The sequence below is a fragment of the Apodemus sylvaticus genome, chromosome 5 (assembly GCF_947179515.1).
Source record: "Apodemus sylvaticus chromosome 5, mApoSyl1.1, whole genome shotgun sequence".
In the NCBI taxonomy this organism is placed as follows: domain Eukaryota; kingdom Metazoa; phylum Chordata; class Mammalia; order Rodentia; family Muridae; genus Apodemus; species Apodemus sylvaticus.
In genome coordinates, this window is record NC_067476.1 from 100,873,171 (window position 1) to 100,896,034 (window position 22,864).

Sequence of the window (22,864 nt, forward strand, 5' to 3'; positions counted from 1 at the left end):
TTACCATAAACTTCTGTACTTATTTCACTCCAGCGTTAAGGAAGTGAAAACGGTTAACATAACATGGTGAATACATACACAAACAACACTAAGGGTCTTAAGCAACAATGCAAAGAAATAGTTTTTCTTTGAGGTAACGTTCCAGAAATAAATAATAAGTGGATAGCCACAGAGACCCATTCATCAGTCAAGGTCAGGCGGCCCCATCCTGGCATTCTTCAAGAGCTTGCATTTTGCGTTTTCTCTCGAGGGTCTCTTTTTAAATTCAAAACAATGTTTCTGTGCTCGCACTGCGTGAGGTAGACTGGGAGCAGTCGTCATGATCAATGCTCATCACAGCTCCTTATTTAATGGAGTCAGTTTTGTTTTCTCTTCATTTTTTATCATAATAGACAAACCAGAATTATTATTCTAATTGATGTTTTATCTTCTCAGGACTCAATCTACAAACACACAAAAAACACTTTATGCATCTCACATCACTGGATGCTGGATCTTTCTCTGCCGTGAGTTGCATCGCCAGAGGCCAGGCTCTTAACCTTGCACGATCTGTTTGTTCCGCTGAAACAATGTTGGATGTACGTCTGGAGAGCAGAGGAAACCTTGAGTGTGGGACATCCTGGGTGAATGCGCTTTGTTTGACACAGGCACAGCCACATCAAGGACCAAAGCCTCCAACCCATGAGATTAGCGAAGCTCCTCCTGCCCCTGGAATGGGAATCAGAGAATAGCAAGGCTTTCCTCTGTTCAGTGTGAGGAAAACGCCCACTGGATGTTTCCAGCCTGAAGACTGCTCCTCTACAGAGACTGTTTCTACTGAGGTTGGTGAAACGGGCCTCCTGGTTTATCTGTGTGCAGTAACCCTGCCTCCCTGGTCAACTGTGCATAATAAACACGATGAGCTTCTGGGGTGCTGGGTTTCTCCAACAGACACCCCATCCCAGTCAATCCCAGTGTGTCTGTGTGTCTGTGTGGTGTCTATGTGTCTGTGTCTGTGTCTGTGTGTCCGTGTGTCTGTGTGTCCATGTGTCTGTGTGTCTGTGTGGTGTCTGTGTGTCTGTGTGTCTGTGTGTCTGTGTGGTGTCTGTGTGTCTGTGTGTCTGTGTGTCTGTTCTTCACTTCCGTGTGGCTCCAGGCTGGGTTCGTACCTGGAGCCATGCTAGATGCAGCACATAGAGATGTCTTCCACTTCTTCAGCCTGGAGTCACTCACTCTCTGGCTTTAGGCAGCCTCAGCTTTCTTTGGAAATAGCCCCCAAATGAAAAGACATTCACACCAATGTAAGGGGTACCTTCTCAACAAGCCAGGCAGCAAGAAACATCCAGGTAATAAGTAAGAGCCTTCATTCTTGTCTCCTGCAATCATCTAATAAGGAATTAAGCAAAACAAAGCCACAAAGCACCTTGCACTATTTGTGTAGCACAATTTAATAGAATGGATTAAATTGGATTATGTTTTATGAGACTGCATCTGTGATCCTCCTTTATTACTTGTTGGAGTACACTGTCAAAAGGCGTGTCTCTGTATATTCAATTGTTCGCTCTCGGCAGAGGGCTAAATCCTGTCAGGATTCTGGTATTGCCATTTCGATGGCCCATTACCTGGATTCCTGTTTTGAAAATATTTGCTCTTGCTCACTTGCCTGGGGCAATAGAATTGAATCTGGTTGGCTGTGATACAGATCTGACAGCCAATAGCTGGGCAAGAAGTGGAGGTTGGAACCGCCACTTTTGGGTGGAGAAAGGGATGCTGGGAGAACAATCAGAAGCAGGAGATTCACCAGCAGACATGGAGTGAAAGGACGGACCAGAGTGAGCAGCGAGGCAGACTTGGCCACTTGGCAGGACTGGTGCCAACATTAGTCAGGCTAGAGCAGCAGGGAGACCGCCCAAGCAAAAGGCACAAGCTTTACAATAATAAGCCTCGGTGTCCTGATCTACATCACTGGTGCGCCCAAGAATGCCCCACTATAATTACTGATTCTGGAAGAGGAAACCTCTTCACAGTTCCAGATCCTTTATCAAATAAAAGGAAATGAATGAAACCTTTAGGTGTTGGAATGAAAACACCTAAAATGTTTCCTCATTCTGAAGAACTAGAAAAAAATAATATGTGTTTTTTATAGTTGTTCATTTATTTATTCAGTGTACGTGTGTGCCCACACGCAGGTGTGCACAGGTGTAGGCGTCAGATGTTGTTGTAATGTTTAATCTCAAGCAGGGGTTTCTACTTAGTCTTTGATCATTCAGTTCCCAGACAAAAGACACACCACTTTTATATTTATAATAAGCCTTAAAAGAACTGGGCAGCTATCTACCCTTTAAGCTATTAAAATCTACTTCCCCATCAATAACTCTGAGTTATAACTTGCCATGATCCATCTGAGCAGCTCTAAACTCTAATTGGCCAGCCATCATGGCCATGATTTCATGACTTACCTAACCTATAAGATCTCCTCCTCTCTCCATCTTCCTCTCTCTCTCTCTCTCTCTCTCTCTCTCTCTCTCTCTCTCCTACACACACACATGGTCTCTGTCTCATACCCCCAGCCCCCGAACCCAAACCTATCTGTAATGTGCCCGGCTATAAGCTATAGGCATCTTTATTCACCAATCAGCGATGCCTTGATAGGGCAAGGTTACAAAGTATCACTTGGCCTACCTGAGAATCTCCTCATCCCTGGGGGCAACCAGGTCCAGTATCTAGCATTACAATTTATAGCAACAGACCAAACGTCAACAGTCAATAGACAGCTTGGGAAAATCAGTTATCTTCTTCCACCATGTAGATTCTAGGGATCAAATTCAGGTTGCCTTTCTTGTTACAAAGACCCTTACCTGCTAGCCATCTCACCTGCCACAGAAAATACAATATTTTGGAGGTGCCATGTTGTGGGTTGTCCTGATGCTGTTTGAATTCTGATGTTAATTCTGCTTCCTCAAAAGGGTTTGCCCCGGGAAAAGCAGTTAGTCACGTACTCAGGTGATCTCATGAGAACCTTCTCCCCATGTACTGGTCAATAAAGGCTAGAACCTGTGGTTGGGCAGTGGAGGGGAAAGGTGGAACAGGAGGTCTTTGAGAGTGGGGGCAGGTAGAGAGAGAAGGACAGAAAGGGAAGGAGAGGATGGAAGAGAAGGAGGAAGACACAAGAGTGAAGCAGCACCGTGTGGCCAGGAGAAGCTGCTAACAGCAAAGGGTCTCACAGCTGGGGAATAAGTTAGTATAGTGCGAATTCTGCACAATCTAAGCTTAACGCTTACAAATATAATAACTGGATTGTGTGGTTCTTGTACAGGATTATTGGGGTTGGAAGTTACTGCAGCAGTGCCCTGTTGTTGAAGTTAAATGTGCCATTAGAATTGCTGTTGAGGTGAAATACTGCCTTTGAGTTTCAAACGTTAACCTGCATCCACAGCTCTGATGGTGCAACTTTTGAAAATCACCAGAGTTTTTTCTAATGAATCTAAATATCATCACTCTGCCCCACATTCTAGAAAATGTTGTACCTGGGGACCCCGCGCCCCCCACACACACACACACTCCTGTGTTTATTTGACTCTCATTCTCTGGTCATTTGTTTTGAGTTAAGTGCACTTGCAAGCACGGTCTGTGCAAGTGAACCTTACAACATGTCTCTGATTGTGCCCAGAAACCCTGCGGAGGACAGCAGTTGGATGATCACATAAATCCTCTCCATTTCCTCTTTCATTTCAGGTAAAATGTTAGGAGCCCAGGCACTGGCAAGGAGAAAATAAAACCCACATTAGAAAAATGTTGATTGTCTTTTTTATCCACTCTCTACTGAGTGAGTTAAATCTCAGAATGATAAAGACACTAAAAAAGCATTGGTTTCCACTCCACATGGCTTTCTTATGGATTAGAGATTTTTAGAGGGTCATAAATTCTGGTCTATGATCTTGAGCAAAGTAGTTACTCTTAGGGTGATGGCTTCTTGCTATTCAATTACAGGGCAGATATACAGCTATGCTAAGGTCCTCTAAATTCTAAGTGCGGTGACTATATGCAGTAAATGCTCATTTTATGGAGAAAGAACTTTGCCAGGTTTTTAAAATAACCTTGATGTCACCCATCAATCAAAATTACTCTCTATGAAATCTAATTTTCACTTTCTGCCTGTGATTGTTGCCAGCAAACAATCATTTATTGACCCATCCCATGGTCTTTTTCTTCTCTAATATGTCTAGAGAGCATGGATCATAACCCAAACACTTCACCCTGAATATAATGGCATTATTAAGTTCAATAGTATTTGCTGTTTTAAATGAATAAATCTTGACAATATTTTATACACTTGGAATAAAAAGGGAGCATCGCACGCCCCTCAGAAATGCGGGTGACAGCTAGTGATTTGGTGGCAGGGGTCCTTCAGTTCAGCTAAGGCTAAACTGGATGCAGAATTAAAAGGAGGCCAAGAGAAAGATGATGTTGTCGACGAGGAGTCTGAGCAGAGCCAGCTCATCACTTTGAGATACTCCAAACCAAAAGTCTCGGCATCAGAACAAGGGAGATCATGAGGCAGACGGAAATTCAGAAAATAACACTGCAAGAAACAGCTGCCAAGCTTTAAGGATTTTAATCTAGTCCTTAGTACAGTTTATTAAAATATGCCAACTGGGTATTCAAAAAATAGTCATGATAACGACAGATGATAATGATCATCAGCGCTTCGGCGGGTGCGAGCGGAAGAATGGGTTTTAAGACCCAGGACTGTTTTTAGCTGTCTGAAACTCTCGAACTTGCTTCATCTCTCAGGGCTAATGATGCCACCATCTGTGCCTCCAGTTCCCATCTGCAAAACAGAGATCACGCCGTTTCCTGCAGACAGTGTGTGGGCTTGCTCCACTCCTCCCCAGTGAAACATCAGAGATAAACACAAAGCCGGCAATGGTAAGCTGACTACTACTGAGGGAGCACGCTGCAAGGCAGCGTTCATAAATTAAAATTAATTAAGAACTTCTCAATAATATTCTCATGGCTTGGAGTGGTTGATGCAAATGGACTTATATTGCATTCACTTTAGATGGTTTAAGTAAATACCATGAATTACTAATAAGTGAATGCGTGCCGAGATGCTTGGGGTCATTACACTCAGTATATTTGCATATATTTATCCAGAATATCATAAATTATTATAGACATTATAAACTGATTTCTGAAGCTAATTAGTATTAAAGCTAAATTTACCATAACAAATTAGCAATGTCCCCCCAAAATAGTAATAAACCCAAAAGAAGGCATTTTTCTTCTTGGTCGCCCAGAAGATACAAGAGGGAACAAAATTTATAATAGCCCATCACTGCCTTGTTTGTATGGTAATGGAAGGAACAGACTGAGTCAGTAGTTCCTGCAGAAGTCTTGACTCCACTCAAAAGCCACAATCTCTTCATGTCTTCCATTTCCTTTAGCAAAGCATCAGTGTCTTTAGCTTAGGCTGATGGTGATTGATTGATTGATTGATTGATTAGTAGAAGTTTTTGAACATTAATTTTTTATTTTTATCAAAATGAGACATGTAGATGGATTTTCATTATAACTTGTCTGTTGGGTTATATTTATACCCTTCCCAAACATCATGTGTTCTCTCTAGCCTCCACTCTAGCAAAACATCACATGCCCTTTTTCCAGGTAGCTTCCAGAAAAACACCTTGTGTCTGTTCTCAGAAAAACAACCTCTCATGGGTCTGCTTCAGCAAAAACATCTCAAAAGGCAATTTTTAGAAAAGGTCACAGCTGGGCAGTGGTGGCACACGCCTATAATCCCAGCACTCTGGCAGGCAGAGGCAGGCGAATTTCTGAGTTCAAGGCCAGCCTGGTCTACAGAGTGAGTTCCAGGACAGCCAGGGAACCCTGTCTTTTTCTTTTTCTTTTACACAGAGAAACCCTGTCTTGAAAAAAACAAATCCAACAAAACAAAACAAAGAAAAGTTCACATGACACAACTGAATCTCCAAAGAAACCAAACATTTTCACTTTACTTGCCTGCTTTCCTTGCCTTCTTTTTGCCTGAGTTTTGTTGTTGTTATTTGTTTTGCCTGTTTTGTTTTGTTGTTGGTTTTGTTTGTTTGTTTGTTTGATTGATTGATTGATTGATTGATTGGTAGGTTTTGCTTTGGCTTTTTGTGGTTCTAGGCACTGAATGGGAAGCTTCAAGCATCCTAAGCACATGTTCCACTTTTATCAGATTACCATGGCAACGCCATGACAGAACAAAGGACCATGAGGTGAAAAATCACATTAACATGGTATGATGCTTCTACCATGTTGGGCCTTCACAAGGTGATTGAGCCACGAAAGCTGGCTCTTCCCTTCTGAATGGAACTACAGCCTGTATAAAAGAGATTTCGTGCACCTAATGGGCTTGCTTTCCCTACTTCCATTATGTGAGTACGTCCCAGACCTCCAGATAATGCAGCAGCAAGATACCAGTCTTGGAAGCACAGAAGTGCCCTCTTCACAGAGCAGAATCTACTGACACTTCGATCTTAAGCTCCCCTATTCCAAAACTGAGAAATGCATTTATTTGTTCTTCCTAAGTCATCTAGTCTGTGGAATCCTGTCATAGGAGCACAAGTGGACTGAGACGTGTGTCAAATCACATCATTCCATATGGACTGGTGACCTCAGCACCTTACGCACCCTAAGGTCCCCTTCTCACTGCTGTCATCAGTGATATAGACCCTCTAACCCCTAGTTGCTTCCTCTCCTCCCCCTTTCCTCTTCTTCCTCTTCCTCCTTTTCCTCTTTCTCCTTCCTCTCCTCCTCTTATAGGACAATGTTATCTAGTGTCTTTTAGAAAGAGTTTAAGAGTATAGGAGGTAAATTTTCTGAGAATTATTTGTAAATATTTTTATTCTACCTTTACATTTGAAATCTGGCTGGATAGAGAAATCTAGGTTGGAAATTTGTATGTCTGTTCTAGAACCTCCTTCTGTAGAAGCTATATTATGTATTAACTGCAATGAATAAAAACAAATAAATTTGGGATCACTAAGTTCTGATCAATACAGCTGAAAAAAAAAAGGATTACTGTTCATACCAGTTATATACCTCAGGAACCATGTCAGTATACACTCACTCACACACACACACACACACACATAGCTTGAGAACTTAACACAATCTCTACTGAATGCAAACAAGCCTCGGGGGTTGAGGAGAGAAGGGCATAAAATCCCACCTTCTGGGCCATTAACCCTGGCCAAAGTCCTCAGAGGAATTCTTAAAAACCAGCGACTGCACTCCTAAACAGCAGATCTTCCACCAGAAAGGCTCCACCACTGCCCCATAGGCTCGTCTTTCTTATTTATTTATTCACTCATCTATCATTAATTCGTTTAAATTTGACAGTAAGAGGCTCTTGAATGCTGAGAACATGGCTTGCTGTGGAGATTTCCATAAAACCATGTTGGAGATCAGTTTCATATTTATGAAAGGCCCCAGGACTTTATTCTCCTGATTAACTGATGCCCTCGGCACAAGTGAAGGAACACAGTGGCTGGAACCTAAAGCACACGAAGGTTTCCGCTCCCAAAGCTTTGTACCTGGGGAATCAGAGATCCCTTCTACTTACTCTAAAAGCTTCCCACACAAAGGCCTTTGAAGCTGCCCCGGGAGCTCGTACTGGTCTCAATTACTAATTTATTCATACACACTCCTCTTATTAACCATGATGCACTTCTCTTTGGACTACAGAACTCTAATATAGCGCATCAGTTTTGTAACTATTTGAGCGAAGGGAGTCACTTTGTCACATTGTTAGTTACATTATACTTTGGTAGACTTCTGTCTGAAAGCATTACTTAATGGCTGCCAGGGATTCCCCCCACCCCACCCCTGAAAGCCAGCATTGTGACCACTGGTAAGATGCCATGCTCCAGAAAACATCCCCAACCCATGCTCATGCAGACAGCCCTAATTAAACTCAGTGGGTTAAAATAGCATGAAAATAGTGGGGAGACTAGTGGGGAGGAGGAGGGGGGGGATAAGCAAGGATGACATGGGGTGAATATGATCCCAGTGCACTATATATTATGAAAATTTCAAAACACTTAGGCAGTTGAAAATATGAAAGTACTAATCCTTATCCTTCATGAAAACTCAGACTAACATAAACTCTTTCCCCTAGAACACACCAAGTCTGTAGTGCATACCAACCCCTGATCCCTGGATACAGGTGTGCCACAAGCAGAGAATCACAGTCAGGGTAACAAGGGGCTCCTCTCTCCAGTCCCATCAACTGCACTTGATCGTGACTTCAGTAGAAATGTAGTGCTATGGGTGACGGACTTGGACTTGAGCCTCCTTAGATGTGTGGCTCTGGGTTTGGATGTGACTTCTGCCTCCCTCTGTATGTTCTGTTCATCTGTGTCACTGGCATCAGAATTTATGTGCACTTGTTTTCAGATATGGCTTCTGAATTGTCCTATGTAACGCTGTGGCTTATGGTCTCTCTCCCTAGGGATTTAAATAGTGCTTTGTGTAGGCACCATCCAAAGTATTAGCATTGTGATTATTATTGTTAAAATAGCTTGGGAAAGCACCAGTTAATGTAGTTCTGGGATTCTAAAGAACTCTCCTGATCTCTTTTTACAAATGCACTAAGGACCTGCATTGACTTAGCTGTACCGGGCACTGTCAAGGCCCACCATTCAACCCTCAGGCTTGCTCACGAACCTTCTCTGATATGCTTTGGGTTTCACTGAACACACAGTTTAAGATGGAGCTTTGTGCAGGTAGAAAATTGGGGGTAGGGAGAATCCTTCAGAGCATAAATGAAGCTGGAAAAATCAAGATAAAAAAGAGTAAGAGCCCAATCTAGGGGTGAATTGATTAGGCATCAGAGTTACAACGAGCCTTCTATTTAGCCTTCTAAGAACTGGGCATGGGTCTCCTGTGATTGTCAAGCAGAAGGGCAAGGAGCAAGGATACTTGTCACTGATTTCCATGTCCCAAGGGTAAATATTACCCCCAGAAGGGAATAACTTCCCCCAGGGCAGAAAGCAGAGGACGTGGGCCTTGGCTGTGCGCAGGGGGAGTGGGTGAGCCGAACAAGGGCTGACTGCAGACACAAGTCAATCTGATCCGCGATGACCTCGAGACAATAAAGTCAGTCACAATTAACATTTCATGTTACAGAAAGGAAACTGAGACACATGACAGTCTCCTCACCTGTCTAAGTCTAGATCCCTACAGGCTGGAAAGTTGACGAGGCCTCATGCTTCGACTGCTGTGCAGCCACTGGGCGATTTGTGCAGCCCACCCCGCAGCACAACTCAGAATCCATCTTTGTAACACTCATTCAGATGTGGTATTCCCTCCTGGGGAACTAATTTTCATTCATTCAGCAACAACAACAACATAGGAAAACGTTTCTATGGTGCTGTGATTTCTTTCTTGGGAGACCAATGGCTCTCTTAATTTGAGGCCATGTTTAAGGAGATGCTAAGGAGGGAAAATGGCTCAAACAATCATTAGAGCTCAGAAACAGCTTTATAATTTTTATTAAAATGTTATTCTTCAAAGAGTATAGAAATATACTCGGTGACAGCCTGTTAGACGTCAGCCTTCTCTTTCAAACATACATGAGAATTTGGTGAACCAAACGCTGCTGTTGAGAATTTATTAAGTCGTACACACATGCTGTCAGGAGGACAGCAACACAAGTACACGTCACAGGTTCTCAGGTACATAGAATTTTCTGACAGATTATTTTTCCCCTTAGTAAAAGCTGTAACAATTAAGAAAGCTTCAAACAATGAGCTCGGGGGGCCACAGAATTAACACAGCATCAGGACCAAGAGTTACAGATGACATGTACACAGGGCCCAGAGGACCACGGAGCCTTAAGAGGGGTGCAGTACCCTGTCTCTACTTCGAGCAAATAAGTCTGTGAGGTGGTGCACAGAGAGGAAGGTGTTCCCTCTTCAAGGAGAAGGTTTTGGGGTTCACAAGACATAACAGAATACAACAGAAGAAAAGAAAAGGAGTTTCCCTACACATGGGCTAACCTTCCTCCCAGGGAAGATGGGCCAGCAGGACTAAGCGGGCTGCTGCCTTTGAGATGTAGAAGTTTGCCCCGTAAGGAACACCCATCCATTCAAGGCACCTGACTGGCTCCACCAAGCACACGAACAAGAACAGAACACCCTAAAGAGGAGCAGAGCTGCCGACCTGATGAAAGAGGGGAGTGCTGGGTCGGAAGTGGGCCTGGAGCATCAGTCCCAGAGTGGTTCACACACCGAGCTCCTGAAAGAGCACATTCTCCCATCCACCACGGCTCATGCTGAAGCCTCATGGGAAGTGGGGGGTGAGGGGCTAAATCAGGGCAGGTACTGCTTTAGCATTTTGCAATCATTATTTCTCCCTGCTCTGCTCAGCTTCGTGGGAATCAGAATCATGGAACACACTGAAAATGAGACCAGCAAGTGGGCCTCTTCTACATGTGAAACTAACAAGTCCTGGGGCAGGATCACTTGTGCTAATCAAGGACTTTCCCCTCAGAGGTGCCAAAGGACCCAGTGCAAGTCACCTACATTCCTTCAGCACCTTTTAATTCCAAACATTTGCCAATTGTGGCGTTTTACTTTACACCTGTACATACTCAATGTATCCCACTATACAGACTCTCGTCTTTTGTTCTAGATCAAGAAAGGCTATGCATCGTGGGCATTTCTCAGTCTGTCTTCCCCACCACAGAGCTTCCTCCTTGTTGCTGATCAAACAGTTTAAATGGACACACAGAGAAGGGTTGGCAATGGTTTCCAGTCAGCACTTCTGACTGCTGGAAGCAGGTACTTTTGTTGGAGGCCTTGGTGATACCAACTGGGTAGAAAGTTAATCAAGGACAAAAAGGGTCCCTCAGACACTGCTCTGTCTGCCATAAGGTAGGATCAGTCACCCCTCCCCCTTATGACCCAGAAATCCGGACAAGGGGTATTAGCAAACGGAGTCAGGTGATTGCAAAATCTAGTGAACAGCATTGGACACCATGGCGCTGTCTTCTCAGTACAGATATTTTCCTGTTTGTTATTCTTACTTAGCTGCCCAAATAGGTTTCTTAAGTGGGCATGCGGCCAAGACCACTAATCCCAGCACTCAGAAGGCAGAGGCGGGTGGATCTCTGAGTTCAAAGCCAGCCCAGTCTGTATGGTGGGACTACACAAAGAGATCCAGTCTCAAAAAAAGAAAAAAAAATTAAAAACCAAATCAGTTTCTTCTTTGTGGCCATTGAAGCACATAATTATCCTGGGCCTCCTCAGAGTGTCTGCTCCCTTTGGGTTCTCTGCTACACACAAAGAAGGGAGGAATCTCCCAGGAAATGTGCATAGAGGGCCCTCAGACCTGCTCCACTCGGCCCTGCTTACACTGAATGTGATGAAGGACACAGAACTCTAAGACAGATAATATATACTCCCTCAATAAAGAGGACATTGGATTTTATATAGACTTCCCTTTCATTCAGAAGCGTCTGCCCCTTAGAGGAGCTGTCACCACAGTGGCTCACAGTGAGGGAGAACGGGAGAACCCAGCTCCCTGTCCCTTCCAGGCACTCTCAGGCACTTGCTAGGAGTCTACCTTTGGGAAAATGCTCACTTTATTGTTTCTGCTCATCTTCCGCTCCACCCTGCTCACCCTGGGCACCTTTGTCTGGACCAGCTCCTCCGGGGTATTGCCCAGTGGGGGGAGCAGCCTCTTCTTGCTATTTCGGGTCTCAGAGAGCCACTGAGGGGGTAACTCGAAAGGCCCAAAGCCAAACTGCAGGGAATACTTCTCAGGGAATATCCCAGGTTCCACGGGAGCTACTGGGGACACCCGAGATTCAGAGTCCACTGTGCCTGGGGGTGGCACAGGGGGCACCAGCTGCGGCTCCTGCTCGCCCTCTGGGCAGGAGGTGAGTCCCTCCTTGACCTGGAAATCGGCTGAGCCAAGATACTTGGCCTCACTCTCCTCCTCATCCTCTGAAGGCTTAAAGATCTGTTGCTGCCCAATGTGGAACATCTCCAAGAGCTGGCTACCAGAGCGCATGCTGGGCTCCAGGCTGGGCTCAGTCACCCCACTCCCTGTACTAACCACATTGCGGCGGCTGTACCGGTGGTGCAACTGCACCAGGGTCCCCACCAAGCACTTGCGTACCGATTTGTTCACAGTTAGGAAGAGCACGGGGTTGGCCAACAGAGAGACTTTGGGCAGCCAAATGGCAGTGAGAAGCAAGAAGACGGAAGTGTTAGGTACATTGAGCACAGTCTGGTAGACAACCAGGGTGGCATAGGGTACACTGCAGAGGATGAAGACTGTCACCATGGACAGCAGGGTGGCATGTAGCTCAGCCTCCCGCTGGGAGGCGTAGGGGATAGAGATGGTGTTCTGTGGGGTCCTCAGTGCAGCGATGATGACTTTCTTCTTCTGGCTGGCACTCAGAGCCCTCCGGATCAGGATTAGGAAGAGGAATACCACAGCTACAGGCACAATGACCGTGGTGACATTGTAGATCAGAACATACACCAGGTGGCCCAAGGAGTTGCTCCAGACTTCCGTGCAGGTGGACATAGCATAGATGTCAGCCACATTGGTCACAGCAAACACAGGGACACTGGCCACCACTGCATGAGCCCAGATATACATCACTAGTTCCCGAGACTTGGCATCAGATATTTTTCTCTCCAGAGGATAGAGGACTGAATAGTACCTGCATGATATAAAAGCAAAATTCATTTCACAGGGAAGAAAAGTACTCTTGAAATTAAGGGAACCTAAACTAGCAAAAATAGGTAGGAGGGGACAAGAACTGAGTCAGGCGGAATCATTTTAAAAAGCCAGGTAGCCAGACCTTAGATTTTGAGGACTCTGGGGTACAATGAGTAGGGCGATAAACCAATAGCTTTGTGAAGATGCAGATAAAAGCCCTGTCTTTATGCATCTCTTAAGACTCTACCAGGAAAACAAGCAAAAATATTCAATTTATAGCTAGCCTTAGAATTATCGACACCAGGATTAAGATCTCCCATGCCCTCAACATAAAGGATATAGATCCTTAAAAGCTCCTTAGCAAAGGATATCTAGTTTTCAATGTAATGGTAAGGGGTATCTTGTAAAATTTCTACACTGAGAAGCCTCTGAGAAACTTAAAAGCCACTATTCATCTACATATATATCAAAAGCAGACTCACCCCCAGTCTATATACTGCAGGTTTCTAGCCTCTAAGGCTACCCACGGCAGAGGATACGCGGATGATTGATGGATCTCAATCAAATACAGCCAATCACATGGTGTTTGCTCAGCAGCCAGTCATCCTAGCTCTAAGAGCGACCGGTAGGTCTGAAAGGCCTGCATAATGAACTGGTTGTTGACATCATAGAGGAGTTTCCTCCTTCCAGGATACAATGTAGTCATTCTCTAACTACCAAAGAATAATTCCAAATGTACCTTGTTTTCATGTCATCAGTGACCTGGGAGAAATGAGTAGTTTCATACTCATCACCTAGGGGCTGCCACCAGCCACCAGAGGTATGGTGAGGTGTTTCATATTCGCTCTGTTGGCAGCCAACACTAGAAGAGTTGATCTCCTACCCTGCTGGCAGTCCCTCACTCATGGGGACAGATGAGCATGAACCACAACAGATGCTGTGGGCGCACTTGTGCCAGACGGAGTTACAAACTTGAAAGGTTAGCAGGAACATCTCTGCACTCCATGTGGAGTCGGTGGTTGGCCCCGAGCGTATAAGGCTACTGGGGGGACTCTCAGAAAGTGGCACTGCTGTGGAGTCTGATGGTGGACCGTGATGAAATGTTCCACGACACAGATGTGAATCAAGTCCTGCACAGGCCATGGGTGATCACAGAAGGGTGGAGAAATATGAAGTGGGGTCTACCTATTAACCTCCCCTCCCCCCCCACCCGGGAAGGAAAGGGAAGATTGTACATGAACAATGCATGTTCTCAAAATCCCTTGGCTCTGAATGCAGATCAACGTTTCTAATCACAACTTTATGGGCATCCGGTGAGAACGGCCTAAGGAGTGTCCTGGCTCTGGTTGCCATCTGTCAAACATGATCATTTCCCCATCCTGCTACACACTGGGAAATAAGCTGTAAGACGTGCACACAGCTCATTAGAAATAATGCTCTCAGTGTGGGCATCTCTAAGATGAGGATGCAGAATGTGTAGGCGGTCCCCTAATTAACTTGCCGACTTAGTGTCATGAAGCAAATAGATACAAGGAAGAGAAGATCCTTTTCCCCTCTTCAAGTGCACCTCACTCATGTCTGTAAGTAATTTGTATCTCTGAATAATAAAGTAGGAACTTATCAGCCTGGATTTACTACTAAAGCATTTGTTTACTTTTTTTTGTATGAGTGATGGTTTTTAAAATGCAATAGTTTATCAGTCAGGAGGAAAACAGAATTTTTTTTATTGTTTTTATATTTCCCGGTCTAAGATCAAGGGCCTCCAGAAAACAAACTATTGTGCTGATCTGTGGTATAACAACAATAATATGATCCCAATTATACAGTCCATTCTCATGGAGTCCTCGTCTTCAGAAGTTTTCCACATTGGTCTGGGGAGATGGCTCAGTGTTTATAAACACCTGTAGCTCTTTCCGAGGACCTGAGTTCAGTTCCCAGAACTCACATAGCAGCTCACAACTGATCCTGTTCCAAGGGATCTCATGCCTTCCTCTGACCTCTACAGGCACCAGACATACACACACAAAACACAGACACACATGCAGACAAAATGCACATACTCATAAAGTACAATTTTTAAATCTTAAAAATAAAAACTAACTTCAGCATTCATAGCAACCAAAAGGTAGAAAACACATAACCATCAGTTGGTCAATGAATAACCAAACCGTGGTGGGCCCAAAATGGACTTTTATGTGCCCACAAAAACCAAATGGGATGCTGATACATGCTGTGGCAGGCTGAGTGAAAGAGGCTAGAAGCAGAAGAGCCTGGCTGTGTGATTCCTCTTACGTGAACTGTCCCACAAAGACAGACAGAGCTGGGAAGCAGATTCGGGGCTGCCTGAGGCTTGGCGATGGGAATGGCGTTTGTGGGATCAAGGACCAACCAGCATGAGGTTTCTTGGGAAAGTCACAGAAATTCTGTCACCAGACTGTAGTACAGGCACAAGTCAGAGAATGTACTAAAGCTCATTGACTTGAATCTTAAAAATAGGTGATTTTTATAACATGCAAAGCTTTTTAACATATCCCAAGGCTATTTTTAAAATAGCTAGGTTTTAAGTTTAAATATTTTTAAGATATCCCAAAGCTATTTTTGAAAACTTGCTGAAAAAAGGAGCCCATGATGTAAAAGCGAGGACCTAGCCCTTTGCTACCACCAGATGTGCTGATGTGCACCTATTGTCCCAGCTACAGAAAGGCTGAAGCAGGAAGGTCACTCTAGTCTAGGAATATGAAGCTATGCTAGACAACACAGAGAGACACCACCGCTAAAAAGAAAAAGAAAAATAAAGGGCTATACCAGGGCAGAAGGGAATTACAGAAAGATGCCTGCAGTGATGAAATGACCCAATAGGAAGCAAAGCATTACAACACCATCAAAAGGTAATCTGAGGCAAGTACTCTCCGTCCAAGTCAGAAGACATAGCAGTAACTAAGGCATTAGATCCATTTCCAAACATCCATTGAAGATGATGAAAGAGAAAAGTACCGAAAGGGCAGCATGAAACCCTAGAACTAATTCCTCCAGAAGAATTCTGGGCCCTCTGGGCCATCTACCCATCCCTTAAATAACCACTGAATCATCCCCCTTCTCTTCCAGAAACGCTTTCATCCTGCATCAAAGAGCCCTAATTGCAAAGTTATCAACCAGACAAGCATGCCACTTCAGATCACAGTGCAAGTATCAATCCCAGACGGGCTGGAAAAGCACCAAGATAGCCCATGGATCTCCGACTCATCCTTTTAAGACTGTGTTTTGGACATACACTCTTTCTGATGGTCACAAGCAAACTAAAAACGAAGCCAGCACGTGGAGTATTAACTACTTGTCATTCACATTACGATTCTCATTTTTCAACACACTTAAAAGAAGGAACTCTCAGTGCTGGGGAGATGGCTAAGCGCTTATTGAAGAGAACCTGCTGCTCATTTGGAGGGCCCAAGTTTAGCTCATAACACACACACTGAGCAGCCCACAAGTGCCTGTAACTCCAACTCCAGGGGATGAGACGCTAATACCCTCTTCAGACCTACACACCCATGAACAAAAGTCAAGTAAATTCAGTTACCTGTCCAGGGCAATGGCAGGGAAACTGAGCACAGTCACGGAGCAGAACACCTTGTGCAGGAATTTGAGCACCTTGCAAAAGAGCATTGTGTAGATCCACCAGCAACAGTGAGGGCTGGTGCTCAGGATGATGTCAAAGGGCACACAGACCACACTGGCACAAATCCCGGAGCAGGCCAGGTTTTTAATGAACCTGTTGGTGACAGATTTGAACACTGTTGTGCGGCACGTTGACCATAACACCATGAAGTTTCCTGGCCAGATATGTAAAAAGAAAAAGAAAAAAGAAAAAGTTAATTAAGGATTTAAATAAAGAGGAAAGATGAAAAAAGGAAGGAAAGAAACACAGGTTAAATATTTTAACATGTTAAGAGTTTATTTCAAGCTATTCAAGGATATAGTGTAAATTTATGTGAAATTATTAGAACACATACATACCAAAAATTCTACATGAAATATCAGTGCTACTTGGTTATTTAATTCCAGGCAAAAGATACTCTGCAATGATGGTGCAGTCTTAGAGGCAGTATAAAAAAGTCAGCCAGGTCTTAGGCAGTCTATTTTTATTTTTTTATTTTATTTTATTTTTTCTTTTTTTTAAATTTATTTTCTATATTATTTGTTTACATTCTAAAAGCTTTCCCCTTTCCCAGTTTCCCCCTCCCATATGTCCCATAAGTCCTGTTCTCTCCATCCATTCTCCTGTCTTTCCCCCTCCCTTTTCTCTGTCCTGGTACTCCCCTACAACGCTGGATCAAGCCTTTCCAGGATTAGGGCCCTCTTCTTCCTCCTTCATGGGAATCATTTGATATGCTAATTGTATCTTCAGTATTCAGAGCTTCAGGGCTAATTAATATCCACTTATCAATGATTGCATTCCATGTGGATTCTTTTGTGATTGCATTACCTCGCTTAGGAAGATATTTTCCAATTCTATCCATTTGCCTAAAAAAATCATGAATTCATTGTTTTTAATTGCTGAATAGTACTCCATTGTGTATATATACCACATTTTCTGTATCCATTCTTCCATTGAGGGATATCTGGGTTCTTTCCAGCTTCTGGCTGCTACGAACATAGTGGAGCATGTGTCCTTATTGCATGCTGGGGAATCCTCTGGGTATATGCCCAGCAGAGGTATAGCAGGGTCCTCTGGAAGTGTCATGTCCAGTTTTCTTAGGAACCACCAGACTGATTTCCAGAGTGGTTGTACCATCTTATAATCCCACCAGCAGTGAAGGAGTGTTCCTCTTTCTCCACATCCTCCCCAACACCTGCTGTCTCCTGAGTTTTTAACCTTAGCCATTCTAACTGGTATGAGGTGAAATCTCAGGGTTGTTTTGATTTGCATTTCCCTAATGGCTAATGATGTTGAGCATTTCTTAAGGTGCTTCTCGGCCATCCGAATTTCTTCAGGCGAAAATTCTTTGTTTAGGTCTGTACCCCATTTTTAATAGGGTTATTTGGTTCCCTGGGGTCTAACTTCTTGAGTTCTTTGTATATATTGGATATTAGCCCTCTATTGGATGTAGGGTTGGTGAAGATCTTTTCCCAATTTGTTGGTTGCCGTTTTGTCCTTTTGACAGTGTCCTTTGCTTTACAGAAACTTTGTAATTTTATGAGATCCCATTTGTCAATTCTTGATCTTAGAGCATAAGCTATTGGTGTTCTGTTCAGAAACTTGCCCCCTGTGCCTATGTCCTCAAGGGTTTCCCCCAGTTTCTTTTCTATTAGTTTCAGTGTGTCTGGTTTTATGTGGAGGTCCTTGATCCACTTGGAGTTGAGCTTAGTACGAGGAGATAAGAATGGATCAATTCACATTCTCCTGCATACTGACCTCCAGTTGAGCCATCAGATCACTATGGAGTAAAAGTGGTCTTCAATAGCAACAAAAACAACAGAAAGCCCACATACACATGGAAACTGAACAATACTCTACTCAATGATACCTTGGTCAAGGAAGAAATAAAGAAAGAAATCAAAGACTTTATAGAATTTAATGAAAATGAAGACACAACATACCCACATCTATGGGACACAATGAAAGCAGTGCTAAGAGGAAAACTGATAGCCCTGAGTGCCTCCAAAAAGAAAATGGAGAGAGCAAACATTAGCAGCTTAATGACACACCTGAAAGCCCTGGAGCAAAAAGAAGCGAATTCACCCAGGAGGAGTAGAAGGCAGGAAATCATCAAACTCAGGGCTGAAATCAATCAAGTAGAAACTAAGAGAACCATACAAAGAATGAACAAAACAAGGAGCTGGTTCTTTGAGAAAATCAAGATAGATAAACCCTTAGCCATACTGACCAAAGGGCAGAGACAGTATCCAGATTAACAAAATTAGAAATGAAAAGGGAGATATAACAACAGAAACTGAGGAAATTCAAAAAATCATCAGATCCTACTCCCAAAGCCTATACTCAACACAACTGGAGAATCTGGAGGAAATGGACAATTTCCTAGACAGATACCAAACACCAAAATTAAATCAGGATCAAATAGATCATCTAAACAGTCCCATAATCCCTAAAGAAATAAAAGGGGTCATAGAAAGTCTCCCAACCAAAAAAAGCACAGGACCAAATGGCTTCAGTGCAGAATTCTATCAGACCTTCAAAGAAAACCTAACACCAATACTCTTCAAACTGCTCCACAAAATAGAAACAGAAGGAACACTACCCAACTCGTTCTACGAAGCCACAATTACACTGATACCAAAACCACACAAAGATCCAACACAGAAAGAGAACTTCAGGCCAATTTTCCTTATGAATATCGATGCAAAAATACTCAACAAAATTCTTGCCAACCGAATCCAAGAACACATCAAAACGATCATCCACCACGATCAAGTGGGCTTCATCCCAGGGATGCAGGGATGGTTCAATATATGGAAATTATATTTTCTTTAAGGCAAGGTCTCATATAGCCTGTGGTGGCCTTGATGTAGTCAAAGGTGATCCCTCTGAGTATGTTCACCACATTCAGTTTACAAAGTGTAATCAAACCCAGGACTTTGTGGGTGTCTGTGTGTGTGTGTGTGTGTGTGTGTGTGTGTGTGTGTGTGTTTATGTGTACACTAACTGATGGCTCCACCCACCGGGCAGTCTACTCTTCTCAAACTTGCCAATGGCTTCCACGTCATAGAATAATCCAACAGAAGCACAGTGCAAGCTGCACTTCTTTTTTCACAATTTTCTAGTATCTCATAGAGGGAAGCAAGTGAATTTTAATTATGTTTTATCTCACCCAATTAATCCTAAACATTGTGGTTTATTTAATGCAGTTAATCCCAAATATATGACTTAACACATCATTACTGATAAATTATTGATAAAACATTTTCACATTCTTGCTTTTGTGCCATCTTCAAAATCCAGTGTGGCTTGTTTGGTTTTGTTTGGTTTTGTTCTTACATTTCCAGACTATCTCAGCTTGAAGTGGTCACATTTAAAGTGCTTAGAGGCCATGAGCAGTGAAACAACTCAGGGAGAAAAGCGCGGATTTGGTTCGCAACCCATCAGGGTGTAGCATCTAGGAAACCAGGGCAAGAGATAAAGCAGGAACCCGGCGTCTAAAACTGCAGACCATGGAGGAGTGCTGCTTACCAGCTTGCTCTCCAGGCTCAAGTTAAGATGCCATTAGTTCCCAGCCCTGCCTGCCCATGGGTGGCACTGCCCAAGGGAGCTGGGCCCTCCCACATCAATCATTAATCAAGAAAATGCCCTACAGAGTTACCATGGGCCAATCTGATGTTAGTATTTTCTCAGTAACGATTCCCTTTCCCAGATCACCCTTGTTTGTGTCAAGTTAGCAACAACAACAACAACAAAAAAACAAAAAACAAAAAACAAAAAACAGTACCTGTAACTAGTGACCCACACACTGGACAGTGAAATTCTGTATTTTGCCTAACAATGGCCTCATCAACCACCCCTCTTTGAGGATTCTCCTCCCACAGCCTCCACAGCCTCCATACTCCTAGCTTGTTCCTACCCTCCCACTGCCTTCAGCTTCCGATTGGTCTTTTCCAGGGACTCCCTGCTGCTATGGCCTCTTCCTAGTTAGACTACTTTTTCCCATGCCTTCCCATCAAAATGCTGGTGAGCTCAGATTCATGTCCCAAGGGAGCCCGTCCCTCTCTTCAGACTCCTCTTTCCAGCTAAGCCTGATCCTCATCCTCTCAATGGGCCTGTGCAGATGAGCTGGTGTCTGCCTCTGACCTCACACCTTCCCTCCTCTGGTTTGGCTAACACTAACCACGCCATATTTTTATGTAGCATTGCTAGATTGCCTGGAATGTTCTTCATAAGTTTGGTTCCTTTTAATCCAGGTTTTAGTTTAAATACTGTCTCCTCCAAAAGGTCTTCTCCGACTATCTCTGTTTTAAACACATGCATTTCTTCCTCCACTGTATGTTACAATACCCTAGTGTGCCTTTACAGTACATCCCTAATTATTATTAGCCATTTGTTTCTCTTTCATTGGGAAAATAATAATGTCACCATTTTTCAGTTACAAGTCCACGTGTAGCTCAATATTTGGAAGAGTAGACATCTTATAAATAATTGTTAAATAAATGGATTCATAAAAGTCCATGGACAGACAGCAATCTAAAGTCCCTGCAGTGCAGCTATCCATTTTGGGAGTATGTATGTCATCACCAAACTAAACCATAAGTCAGAATGACATGCTGAATGGAGGTCTGTTTGGGGCTGAGGAGCTGCAACCGCAGCGATGCCCAGCCCAGCGGGCTCTAAACTCAACCTCAGACTCCTAGGCATGGAGCCTGAAGCCCATGAAATTGGCCAGGGCCCATCTTCAGATGCACCACACGGCCTGGCCTTCCTTGGTCCATTCTGTAACATGGGCATCCCACTAAGGACACTGCTTGCTCTTGTGCATCTACCCAGAGGATGCCTGCTAATAAGCCAATCTGACAGCAGAACTACCCACTATGAGAAGAATGTGGAGCTAAGCAGGGCAGAAGATATCCAGAGCTCTAGACAGGGTCACTCCAAGGAGCTGCCTTGGTCCCCAAATATGTATAGAACTTACTGCCAAGTTCTTCTCAAACACATGTTCTGTGATTTTCTAGACAATGTCAAAAAAAAAAAAAAAAACCCTAAACCAACTGATATATTTGGTACATGGGCCAGCTGTTTCCAGGAATTCTCTACAGCTCTCTGTATTAGTTTGGTGACTGTGACACAATAAGAAAACATCAGGGCTGGAGAGAAGGCTCAAAGGTTAAGAGCACTGACTGCTCTTCCAAAGGTCCTGAGTTCAAATCCCAGCAACCACATGGTGGCTCACAAGCATCCGTAATGAGATCTGATGCCTCCTTCTGGTGTGACTGAAGACAGCTACTGTGTACTTATTTATAATAATAAATAAATCTTTGAGCCTGAATGAGCGGGGTTGACCAGAGCGAGCAGAGATCCTAAATTCAACTCCTAGCAATCACATGAAGGCTCACAACTCCCTCTCACAACACAAAGGCAAACACAGAAATCTCAGAGAACTCGGACAACAAGCACGCATGGAGCCCAGAGGAAATCCTTCTCCATCAAGAATCAGGGTGGAGCTTGACCCCTCTTCAGTGTTGGCGGAACTCCAACGACAGGGCAGCTCTTCCTGTGAGAGTAGCAACACCAGACCCAGTTTTAATTTTTTATAACTGACCTTCTTTGATACTTTGTATCTCTCCCAACAGACCCATTGCACAACCAGAAAATGAGAACAGTTTAATTAGCTTTAATAGATATATTTCTAGCACCCCCATTTCATGGAGTGGCCCTAAGTATATTGGAACTATCTACTTTGCTTTAGAAAGAAGAGAGGAGGCTGGGATGGGGAGTGGCTCACTAAAAGCTGCACAGGGGAGGAGCTTACTGGAGGAATAAGAGAGCAGATCTGGAGGCTCGCTTCCCAGAGGCAGGCTGCGGCTGCCGTTCTGGGTGCTGCAGCCTCAGCCTCAGGCCATCAGGGCCTGCTCTAGTTACTTCTAGTCTGGAACTTCAGGTTTCTTGTGTTTCCCAATGAAATGCCTTTCTGAGTGATTACCAAGCTGATGTAGAACCAATTTTTTAAATGTAGACAGTGTATAAAAATATGAAGGAAAAGGGCTGAAGAGATGACTGCTGAGAATGCTTACTGCTCTTCCAGAGATGAGTTCCCAGAAACCATGAGCGGCAGCTCACGACTGCCTGGAACTCCAGCTCTTTCGAGTACTCCTTTTCTGGTCTGACCATATGGGTACCCACACACAGGTCACGCACACACACACACACACACACACACACACACACACACATCTTCTTTTAAGCCTTCAAAAGGAAAAGTAAGAAGTAAAACCACCCAGTGATTACCTATTGAAAACTTTAAGCATGCTTTTCACAGATAGGGTCTTTTGTCTGTGCCAGTGGTAACAAACTATGCATACTGCAAAAGATCTCGTCATTATGCAGACTATATTTCTGTAACAATAAGTAAAAGTGGATACATATCATCATCTTGATACTTAAATAAAGCAATACTGCTTTTCTAGTTATATCTCAATTTATTTACTGTATATTAGTGGA

General features: G+C 43.7%; 1 protein-coding gene across 1 annotated transcript in view; it reads right to left on the reverse strand.

The window, feature by feature from the left end:
• Positions 1–9,498: 9,498 nt before the first annotated feature.
• The window catches only part of Gpr176 (G protein-coupled receptor 176), a 98,469-nt gene continuing 85,103 nt past the window's right edge, over positions 9,499–22,864 (reverse strand). The window contains exons 2-3 of the mRNA XM_052183217.1: positions 16,280–16,532; positions 9,499–12,706 (exon numbers count right to left, since the gene is read on the reverse strand). Of these exons, the coding sequence (XP_052039177.1) occupies positions 11,584–12,706; positions 16,280–16,532 (1,376 nt within the window). The 3' untranslated portion in view covers positions 9,499–11,583. The remainder of the gene's footprint in view (positions 12,707–16,279; positions 16,533–22,864) is intronic.